Source organism: Labeo rohita, unplaced genomic scaffold (genome assembly GCF_022985175.1).
Source record: "Labeo rohita strain BAU-BD-2019 unplaced genomic scaffold, IGBB_LRoh.1.0 scaffold_975, whole genome shotgun sequence".
Taxonomy (NCBI): domain Eukaryota; kingdom Metazoa; phylum Chordata; class Actinopteri; order Cypriniformes; family Cyprinidae; genus Labeo; species Labeo rohita.
The window spans coordinates 18,346-30,392 of NW_026129937.1; the positions used below are offsets into that span (position 1 = coordinate 18,346).

General features: G+C 34.5%; 2 protein-coding genes across 2 annotated transcripts; both read right to left on the minus strand.

Annotated features, from left to right (window-relative positions):
- Positions 1–213: 213 nt before the first annotated feature.
- LOC127162580 (uncharacterized) lies at positions 214–3,391 on the minus strand. The gene is made up of 5 exons (XM_051105375.1): positions 3,238–3,391; positions 2,819–3,151; positions 2,516–2,650; positions 2,280–2,377; positions 214–1,788 (listed from the first exon to the last, which is right to left on the minus strand). Exons 1-5 carry the CDS (start codon positions 3,389–3,391, stop codon positions 1,705–1,707), a joined length of 804 nt encoding a protein of 267 aa, XP_050961332.1. The 3' UTR covers positions 214–1,704.
- On the minus strand, positions 3,383–8,734 carry LOC127162582 (sodium channel subunit beta-4). Its single transcript, XM_051105376.1, has 4 exons — positions 8,510–8,734; positions 6,528–6,568; positions 6,073–6,408; positions 3,383–5,976 (listed from the first exon to the last, which is right to left on the minus strand). Exons 1-4 carry the CDS (start codon positions 8,518–8,520, stop codon positions 5,921–5,923), a joined length of 444 nt encoding a protein of 147 aa, XP_050961333.1. The 5' UTR covers positions 8,521–8,734; the 3' UTR covers positions 3,383–5,920.
- Between the last annotated feature and the right edge of the window lie 3,313 nt (positions 8,735–12,047).

Sequence of the window (12,047 nt, forward strand, 5' to 3'; positions counted from 1 at the left end):
GGTATATTTTAAGTACATTTGTTTAATGTTTTTCTTGTTATGTTATGTTGAAACCACTTGATGCATGCAGGTGTTTGTGATGTCAGGTGTTGTTGTGGGCAGAGGCAAAGACTCAAATGCAGAGTTAGACACGCTTTATTGAAGTCCAAATATCTACCCCATAGGGGTGAGCACAGCCATATACAGTATAGAGCATATTTAATTTCTGACAGGAAATGAATGAAAACAAAGCTATGAAGGATAAAAGTGTTTAATGGCGAAACAAATTCAGCTGGCAAAACATTGTTACTTTCAGTAGACGAAATGTTGTTAAATTGCATGTGATCTAGGACCTTTACAGTGCATGCTGTTAAAAAGACTGAATGTCTATTTTTCACAGCTTCGCTTTCATATGCATAAAAGTGAACTACCTTTGTCTGTGACTGCAAATAAACACACTGACCAAACTGTGGAGGAGTTCATTTGCAAAAACCCATGCTGTCTGTTAACCACAAAGAAGAGCTGTGCAGAAGTTGGACTTTTTAACATGCACACAAAAAAATTTAAACCTATTAATAAGAAAGTCAAAAAATGTCTTTAGTACATACATTGAAAGCTGAAATCTTTATAATACATAAGCAGACAATTGTAATGAAATCAGGTGAATTGTGAAAAAAAAAAAAAAACAATTCAAAGAAGGAATTTTATCTTCGTAACTGCTAGCGGATGTATTGTATGGTTCAAGATTAAGGATTATTCATTGCATGATGTTTCTTGAAACTTGTTGGGAAACTACTTCAGCTCTGAGAAACGTCATTACCCTGTGGTTTACATGCAACTCACTGCTAGTTTGAAACAAGGGCCGTAAAAGGAAGATCTCCATTCAAAACAGGAACATTTCATCACAGACAAGATCATTAATATTATCTAGCACACCACACCCCTGTTAAAATAACCAGCATAGCCAGGTAGGTTTTGGTGCTGGTATACTGGATTTAGCTGGTCCTTACCTGGTCATGTGCTGGTCCAGGACCAGCTTAAACCAGCATACCAGCACCAAAACCTACCTAACCTGCATATGTTCAGCAGGAACAGTATCTACCTCACTGCATATTTGGAAACATAACAATTCACAAAGCAGCAAACATATACATGGCAACACACAAAAAAACAAAAAAAGCAAAAAACCTTGTCATGACATCACAGTTCAACTTTGCAGTTTACACCAACAAAACTTTAAGTGGCATATTTACAGCGCTTGTGACAACTTACTCTTGTGGCAAACAGCCACAGTGTCCACTGTTTTACTTTCAACCAATAAGAATTGTAATTATATTTTCATATAGAACATTAATCTTAGATGCAGTGACAAATCATCACAGATCTGATCAAGACTCTGAACTTAATTCCTACAAGTAGTTTTCATTGAACTGAATGTTTGTGAAAGAAACATTTAAATAAAAAGCAAAATCAACTTTGTTTCAAATTTGATTCAATTTTTTCTTTCTCTTTAATATCTCTCTTCTAAATATTAAATATGTAGATATAGTCACTTATGTTTTTTACTAAGTTAAACATTTTAAAATAATATACCACTGAAGTGATTGAAAGTATGAAATTCTACAAACTGAATTACAGAAATGTTAAACTTTAATACACATTTTTAATATTCAAAGTTTATTTATTAAACATACTACGTTTTAAACTACTTCTTATTCATGGTTTTCATTGGCTGTAAAAGAGAATAGTGGTCTGGTCCTGGCAAGGCCTGCTTTCTCTGGGGCGGATGGGATGATCAATTGCAGCGAACTGAAAGATTAAAATATTAGCAATGAATGCCCATATTTGTAAGACAAACTGTACGTCAGCCGATCATTGTTAGAAAATAAGTCCCTGATATGAAATACTCTTATATAGTGCTGAAGGGGTTTGTTTTGCAATAATCACAATCATAATAATCACTATTTTGCAGTAGTCACTGCACTGCTTTTTAGCAAATTAATCAATAAATCAACATGAAATAGCATCAGAAATCTTACAAATTGCTTATGATTATCTGAGTAGGATATATAAGATATATAAAACTAGTGCAGACCCACAACAATCAAAAATCCATTCAGCAGTCATTATACTGTATATAATTATTTGAGCACACAATGTCACAACTGACCAAGCAGACAACATACTATGTGCTAATAATATGTTATTATAGTTTAAATAATGCATCATGAATATACTATTTAAAAAAGCTACTTGCTTTTTAAAAATTAAGCTAATGTTAATTACATAATTATTCTTACCTGTGTATCTTCTGAGTGCTGTGCTCCCGTGGAGGTTTGAGGGTTGTTTGAAATATTTTTACATTTTCTAGTTACATGAAGGTAGCGCGTCACCAAACCTGAAACAGCATTAAATGAAACATCATTGTTTTTCAACAACTTTCGGCAGTAAGAATACATATGATATTGCATATGATGTTACATTTGTGTGGATTTAGTGTTTGAAAAAGAAAAACAAAAAAAAAACAAAAACAAACCTATTAAAGTGATGGTCAAAAGCACATTGAGCAGGGCAGATGAGATGATGATGATGATCAGATTTCTCCACGATTTACGATGTTGTGAAGCATCATGTGGCTCTAATTTTGAAGTCTGATTCCTCTGGTCAGAGTCTGTAAATTGGGAAAATTTTAGATATCAGTTTTTATTGAATTACAGTCTTTAACAAAACTAATCAAATTATTAGTTATTAATGTCATTATCTTTAACACAATATATATTTTCATGTAGAGCACAAATCATAAGCAATTTAAATTATCTGAATTAAGACAATAACTCACCGCTGATGTAGATTTTGGTGCCGTTGCTGAATTTTTGTGGTTCACTAGTTTTGACACAATAATAAACTCCTAATTCATCAGTGCTGATATTTCTGATGAACAGACGACTGTTAGTTTTCACTGAGTATTTGTGTGTGAAGATGCTGTTTTCATATTTTGCTTTCTCATATATGCTATCATAAGTGCGTAAGATCAACACTGGAGGATCCGGTGATTTGTGTTTGTACCAGTAAATCTCCTCTATATCAAGATCACAGCTTATATTCACATCAGCTCCTAAAGTTACTGCTATGTTTGTTAGACTCTCTGTGGCTTGAGCCCACATCAACAGAACTATGAGAGAAACAAAATTACATTTATTAAGACTATTTAATTAAAGAAAACTCAGTTAATTACTCAATTTAATGTGATAAACTCACAGATCTGAAGCTGTATGATCTTCATTGTCTGATCCAAATAAATATCTTCTATACTGTGATCATTCAAACATCTTGTACTGTGAGCGGAAACACCACTGAGCTTTAGACGAAAGCTCAACCACACACAAGAGGGGGAAGTCAAAAATGAACACATGCTCACACAGCACTTTTATTTATTCATCCCTTTTTCCAGTTAAACTGACATCATACGGGGGCAGACTGGAGCCATTAGACATATATGAATCCATACTATGTAGGCTTTTCCTTTAAACACCTGGGTAGCTTGCTGTTCTTTAGAATGACAAATTTAAAAAAAAAAAAACATAAGAGCCTTTTGTTATTTTAATGATCTGTAAAACAGCAGCTCATTTTTCATTGTTTTTCTAAATACATAACTTTGATTTTTAACAGTTCAGCATTTTTAACACTGAATTTTTAACACTTTTAAACACTGGAACAAAAATCACCACCAAAAATAAAATAAAATAAAATAAACAACATGTCAAATACAATAAAGAAAGATACAAATAAACACTGCTTTTTATCTGACAGTAGCATTCAGTTAAAAATAAATAAGTACTACAGAAACTGAACAATACAGTGAACACAAAGCACTTAATAACTTCCACCATTTGAAAAGCCAAGCCAATACTTATTCCAGTTTAATACAAAGTTTGAGCTACTCCTTGTTTCTAGCCAATTGGTGATATGACCACCAATATATGAAGAGTTATCAATTTTATCCATTTTATTCGCCCTGTGATGAAGAGAGATAATTGGTAACTACATTAAAAAAAAAAAAAAACAAAGTTGACAAGTTTCAAAAAGTGATCAAAGTGATATTTTATATTCAAGGACTAACACTTCTTGTGTCTAAACAAATATAGACAAATCTGAAAAAGCATTACACATCAATTTGTGCTTTAGGAAGGTTTATAATTTGCGCCATGCCTGACAACACCCTTCAGCCATGACTTATTCACAATACGGCACTTACTCTCCTACCTTATTGCTTACATAATATGAGACTATACTGTTAGTAAGATGTTAGCTATAAACTGCTGGATGATATACATTTGTTAAAATGGTGAGAGTGGGGTAATTTGAGTCAAAGGTCCTGGATAAGTTGAGCCAGAGGCTTTCCCCTTCTTATGATTATAAAGTATGATTTTACTTTAATTCTTCTTTATATTTAATAAATTTTAGACCAGACATTTTTATGTGGTTCTTTGTTTTGAACTAATTTTTCTTCTAAAAAAATTTAAAACAGGCCTTGTTTGTGAAAATTGGCCACTTTAGATTTGGCCACACAGATTTTATGACATTGTATTTCCCTGCAACATTCATAAGTGGGATGTTGAGTGCTATTAGCCCAGTTCTGTAAGGTCAATTGTGACCTTTTGACAAAAATTTTGATCATTTCTTTGCACCCTCAGATTCCAGATTTTCCAATAGTTGTATCTTGGCCAAATATTGTCCTATCCTAACAAACCATACATCAATGGAAAGCTTATGTATTCACTTTTTCATTTATAGCTTTCAGATGATGTATAAATCTCAATTTCAATCTCAAAAAAAATACCCTTATGACTGGCTTTGTGGTTCAGGATCACAACTGCAGTCAGTTTTTTTAATTCTCAATTCTCTAATTTAAATTGTATTTTGCTCTAAACTTCTCTTAATATTAAAAAAATGCCTTCAAAGTTTTGAACTGTATCTTTAAATTAGACATTTTAGAACTCATCCATCCATCAATTTTATTATCCAAACTGCTTTGTCCCTATAGGGTCAGAGGAGCTTGTGCCTAACCCAGCGTCTTGAGCCACAGGTGGGAAACTCCCTGCATGGATGGTCGGCCCATCATAAGGATCACACACAGATTTTAGGAAGCCATTTTTCATTGAAATTACTCTTTGATATAGCATTATTTTTTGTAAAGCCATTTTAAAAGCAGTTTATTTTAGATCCAAAGTGATTATTCCCAAGGCTGCACCACATCCTGAATTTTATGTACATATTTAAGTTTGACCCATTACTGTCATGTGCTCACATGTAAAAACTGGCTCAACTCACCCTGCTTTCCTCTATGCAATGTGTGTGTCATATTGTAATTGTAAATCTAACATAGCACTTGATACAGAGACAAAACAAGCAAAACAAACAAATGTAACTACAATATAAAAGTAGTGGGTAAAAGGCCAAGCACACTAACACCAAAAAACACTGCTGAAAATATATAGGACGTGAAGAAACCGATATGACATTTGTGGAGGGGATTTGACGTTTTGAGTTTGATGATTAGTAAGCCAATTATCCACATAAAAAGATGATCCATTCAAGAGCACTTTTTCAGCTCATAGACATGTTTTCTAAGATATTAAAGAAATTGACCAATGAGGTTTCTACAGTATTACAGTGTTTTTGACCAGACTGCAAAGCATCTGGTTTAAGTAGTTTATGCAGTTATTCTAAAGGTGAGTGAATGACTCCTGTGAAAATGTGTCTACAACATCAAAAGCATCGGTATACTCAAGGCTCCAGTTCTTGTTCAGAACAATAAGAACACTAACAAATACAATAGCTGTGGTGCTTAGCTGCTAATAATACAGACTCAGTAAGTCGACGAAACCACACAGTCCAGAGTAACAGAGTATGAGTAGAGTGGTTGGAAAAGTCAAAATCTTCAGTGACTGTATTTCCATGAGTTTCTTTGGCTTGGAGTTGGTTGTTGAGGCTTTTCTGTAAGAAAAAAAAAAAGTACATTTATCAGTGTTGTATAAAATCCTGTGGTGTGCAATTTAAAATCATAATTTTTCAAACAAGGATTCCATGTACCTTTGACAAAAAGTTGTATATTCTTTTCGCCATCGGAGTTTTGTAAAAAACAAGTGTAGTTTCCAGCATGCGTCAACTCCAGATCTTTGAGCACAACTGAGTAGTTTCCCTTTGGATATTCTGAAGGGAAACTGTCTGTTCGATTGCTGAATATTTTGTCCTGTTTTTCTGGTGAGGGCTTGCCTTTTATAATACTTAACACTTTCCTGCTTACATTGTATCGCCAATATACATCATTACCTTGCAGATTATTGCCATATATGCATGGCAAGGTGACAGATCCTCCAACAAAACTGTAACGGGTAACTGTAGTAACTGCAGAGTCCTGCAGAGACACTGGGGAAAAAGAGTAACAACTTTCCTTTAGGATGCAAAAAACAACAAAACAAACTGAACCAAACATAAAATATATCAACAAAGACCAAATATCTTAAGTGAAGTCTGTGAATACTAACCTTTGCTTGTCAGATGTAGAAGTAAATAAATGACCCAGCATCTGCACAAATGAGCAAAGAAAAAGTTAAGTAGGCGCTAGCAGCGTTTACTGATGTTCAAGCACTTTAATGCATTTAAGCACATAAGGAAAGACATTACATAATATTTAGCAAGCCCCTAAAAATCAGCAATTAAAAAAAGAGCATTTTTGGCAATTCTAAGTAATTCACATAGAAATCTGATGCTTATTAACTTTTATGGCGGTTATAGTGCCACCTATGATTTGATCTCCATGAAACTTTGGAGGCTTGTTAAGAATCATCTGACACATGTTCTTGCCTGTTTTGTAAAATGTTGAGTTTTCGTTTAGGATTTACAGGCTTTTGGGTATATTTGGCCATGCCCCTTATTTAAATGACCCCATTATAGCTACCCAAAGGGTAAAATTCAACAATATTGATCTATAGAGTCCAGCAAATTGTGTTGCATTGGTTTTATTCAGGTTGAGTGAAAAACCTAGGATGAGTTAGGAAAAGTAGGTTTTTAACATAATTAAGAATAATTAATGAACAATCTGATTGACAGCAGTGGTTCTTGAGGCAAAGTTGCTTTTAGGAGATCTAACAAATGACATGCATATTGTGAGGATGTGTGAAACACCAGGTGACACAGAGGCATGTAGTTACAAAAAAAAAAAAAAAAAAAAAAAAAAAACACTTCTTAAAGGTTTTATAGAAAGATTGATTTATTTGACAAATTAGTTTAGGGCATTGAGAATTTGAGCGTCACTAACAGGAGCAGAAATTGTCAGACTTGACAGCTCTGGGTTCAATTCAGTCCTGACTGTTTTCGACTATAATCTCGTTGACCGTCGTCTGTAGCTGTGTTTCAAGTCGAACACACCTATCCATTGTTGCTTCCCGTAAAGACTGCACAACTTCAACTTGCGGATGTACTGTGATTAAAAAATGAACGATCTGAACCAGAAGACTTGGGAGATGAGGTGAATTAACTAACAGAAACATGTAATGGTTTAAGTGGTTATGACTTGTATTGAAAAACTGTAATGGACCCTGTTGGTCTCTACTGGTAATTGGTCACCTTCTATCGGTGGCTTGTTAACACCACTAAATCCTAATGAAATATGTCCCAAAACACACTACAGAAAAACAGTTTTAATGGTTTTAATGGTTAAGAATGGATAATTTGTAATCGTATTTTAAATGGAAACCATTAGAATTTCTGTGAAGGCTTCTTTTTTTTTCCCCAGCAAGGTAATCACTTTGGCTTCTTGGCCTTGGCTGCATTATAGTTTTGTCTTATTCGAAATGTGATGATTGTTTGCGTAAGAAGATGTGTTGGGGAATTTGGATGTTAACTTGAAACATTTTAAATACATTCTGCTGAAATGAACGATGTGAATTGAAAAAGATTTGTTTATTTTGCTGAACAAGATTCAAAGATCCGAGTCAGCCCTAGCGGCGAATCATTAAAATTTTAAAACAGTTGCGACTGTTTATTGATATCACGTTGACGACTTTTTGATACGCACTCACGTTGGTTTGAAACAAAGGCGATTTCGAAACTTTTGCGAATCATCACTACATTTAAAACGCACTGTAAAAAAATAAACTGATACTTTATTAGTTAAAAACATGTAACGCTTCGGCCATCCTTTGAGCTTTCATTAGTAACGTTAAGCTAAAGTTATCTGTAAACCACAAACACAAAAAGTATAAATTGAGCCGAAACACCGCTTTCAGTTTGTTAAACAAAAGGAAAAATTAGTTGTGTCCTTTCTCGTTATTTCTTTAAGTAAATGAAATGTACACGGACCTATACAATTTCCATTATAACATTTCTGTGCATAACGGGTTCAGAGTACTTTCGTTTTGAGGCCAACGACGAACAAACCTTATAAGTTCTACATATTCTAAACGGAGCTCGTCGTTTCCCCACAGGTCACATGTGGCATTTGTTTAGTTGTAAACATACGTCCTACCTTAATACCATCTTCGACAATATCTGCGGTTAATATTTCTTCTCGTTATTTTTCTTGTTTCTCCAAATGTTGGGTAAGACTAGAGGGTGTACAGATGCGGCTACTGGGCATGCGCACATATAGCGGAATATGGGCAACAATAATTGTATTTATTTATTTATTTGTTTGTTTATGTATGTATTTGATAAAACACAATCTACTAGGTATAAAACTAGCAAAATGAAACACTTCCCGTCACCGCCTTGCGTGCTAAAACACTAGGGCAGCCGCTGGTCGAATGGGTACACTTCATGGTAGGGGGTGCCAAACACAAACTGCAATATCCGCATATAAGGAACGGCAATACTGTGAACGTTTTCTCACTTGAAAGGCTTGTCAGCTAGCATCCAAAGCATTGCACTACTGTCATCTTCCGAATTTGCAAGTCCAGCTGTGGTCCAGCTGTGCCATTGGCTTAGCTAATATTGACATTGCAAATTCAGGGAATAATAGTACAAATACCATTCAAAAAAATTCCTCCACAACATCAGGAACAAGCTTTTCTTTAGTGTGTGTTTCTACTATAAAATGCAACATTGTGGCTTCCTCTGCTGTTCGTACCGCTGTATAGCAAGGTATATAATGCAGAAACGATACCTAATATCAGAAGTGATTTCAGAAATAACTCAAAAACAATTAAAATGCTGTGATCCGGGTATTTTCTAAACAATAAAGTACTACGTTTTAATATAGTGTGCTATAAAATTCAGATTACATTCAAATATGTTTTGGAGGTTAACTGCCTGGTACAGCAAGGAGGGCAGAGATAGAAGACAGAATATCCAATTGCACAGAATAAACAAAAGATGGCATAATAGCTTGCATTCAAACCAAAGACAATATCAAACAGAACAAACTCGGGAATGTAAATGCACAGTATGTTGTGAAACTAGACACAGGTGAGGAACATAATCAGTAACCAAAGAAACAAATGAACACATACGTAGAAACCATGAAAACCAGTTAAACAGGAACTAAACACAGGAACTAATAAGGTCCTGAACAACAGAACAAATAAACTTCAACATAGGAGTTTGTACGAACAGAGACGTGACACTGTCTCTGGTTCACTTTCTTGCACTGTATTAAACAAAGCACTAACGCCTGGTTTCACAGACAAGACTCAAGCCTAGTCCCAGACTAAAATGTAAGTCTGAGCTTTTAAACTTAAAGAAACTTGCACAGATTGATCTTGAAATATATTAGTGCCCTTGTTTTGTCTGAAGATGCACACCAGTAATGTCTAAATTAAAATACAAGTTAATTCTTAGCTGTATGCGATGGGCAAGGATGCCGATTCAGATCGTTCACATTTGTCGCACATTTGACTGTTGTCGGCAAATTTAACATTTCATGCGCAGGAGGAATGTTATTCATTAGAGAGCCTGTTTTCACCAGCGTACACAAGATAGAAACCCAGATAGCACATATACGTCTGTAAGATGACTGTTAAAGATCACTTGGAAAGCATCTGCTGTGTACAAACATCTGACAGAAGTTTGTAAGATGTCAGTTTTTTTACATACATTCTAAATCATAAACATCTTAAAGACATCTAATAGACGTCTATTTGACATCTGATAGGGAACGTCCTATAGACGTATTGCAGATGAGCAAACTACATAAAAACTACATCTTCCAGATGTAAATGCAGACATCAAATAGACGTCTCCGTGATGTATGTGTGCTATCAGGGAAGAGACTGTTGAGGCTTTTGTGAGATGTCTCTAGGCATAACCGGATTATCCAGTGGGGATTATGGGCATGTGCCCTAGGGAGGGAAAGAATTTGTTTTTTCGGAGTGTGTTTACATTAAGTGCAAGTAGTGCGATTGTTAGCAAACACTATTTACACTAGCTTCGGCCACCAATGTTGGTTGACATTCATGATTAAAAAAAAAAAAAAACACCCATAAGTGAACAGATTCAGTGGCGTAGGCAGTAGTGAGTCAGAGCACCTGGCTTTTTTTTTTTTAATTGGCTAAAAACGCTTTGATGGACACGTTGCCTAGTCTTTTTTTGTTTGTTTGTTTGTTTGTTTTTGTTAGTTTTTATGTTGCTAAATCATTGTGTTTTTTTTTTTTTCTGTGTTTACAGGTGCTGTATTGTGTATTTATGTTAAATGAAGGTGAGTACTAAGGTTGTATGTGTATTAAAGAATACTTTTATAGAGCATTTGACTGATTGTTCTATTTATTTAATTTTTTCTCTGTGTCACTGCAGGATCCTGTTGTGGGTTTTATAGGAGACTCTGCTGTTTTACCATGTTTTTCTAAAGAACGTCCACTTAAACTTCAAGAAATCACAGTGTATTGGAGATACAACGACAGCCTTAATGTGTATGACATTAATAATGGTCAAGGCTCTGTAGAAGACCAACACTCAGCGTACAAGGGCAGAGCTGAAATGTTTTCTGATGATTTTGAGAAAGGAAACTTCTCACTAAAACTCAGTGATCTTCAACATAATGATACAGGAAAATACATCTGCTACGAATCAGACATTCACACTGTGGAGCTATGTGTCAAAGGTTTGTGGCAAAAAACATTTGATTACCTCAATGTTTTCATTAAAGTATTTTAATATTATTTTTTGTCCAGAGAAAGAAAAAATCATCCAAGAAGAAGATAAAGCCAAGCAAACTGAAGAAAAAAGAAACCAAGGAGCACAACCAAGACCAGAGAAGATCGTAACTCTTGTGGCTGTGCTTCCTGTTTTTATTCTGCTGTGTTTTTGAATATTTACAGAAGCAATTTGTCTCAGTGTTTCCCCTGCTATTATATCAGGGGGGTGAAAAGTAGGTCTATCACTTAATTCGAATCGCGATATGGACTAGTGTCTGTGAATATTAAAATGCAACAAGACGGTTTAAATATGAATCCTCCATGTTCCGCTTGGCTCTGTATGAATGAATGGCGGAGACATGATTTTGTTTAATAGTGAAGCACATGTGACGTGACGCTCGCTGTGATTTTCGGCTTCTGCGTCTCATTATATGACGACATAAACGCATGAACTTAATCTCCAGAGCTGCTGTGAGAGTCACTTAATGTGAATTTTACCGTTTCATTTGAGAAAATTAGCATCATATCATAGTGTATACACACAAAAACTAACCAGCAACCTGTCAAAATGAAAGTACGGTTTAACATGTAACAGAAATGTATTAGTCTTGTATTACTTTTGTACAGTATAATGTAGGTGTTTAAATATTCCTGTTTCTGGTAAATTTAATCAAACAATTAAATGCAGGCATTATAATAATAACAGAAATAACAGAAAAACTCTGTTTGGCAACAAATAAAAAAGTTTAATTTTCATTTCATTAAAAATAAATAAATATTTAATGCCTGTATTTGATTATCGGAAAAATTAAAACGCACAAGAATTTCTGAAAAAAAGAAAAGAAGAAGTTTGTAGGGCCCTATTGTCCAAAATGTTGAAATAAATGTTCACTGAAATAAATGTTTTTGTTATTACACAGAGAGTAATGTACCAAA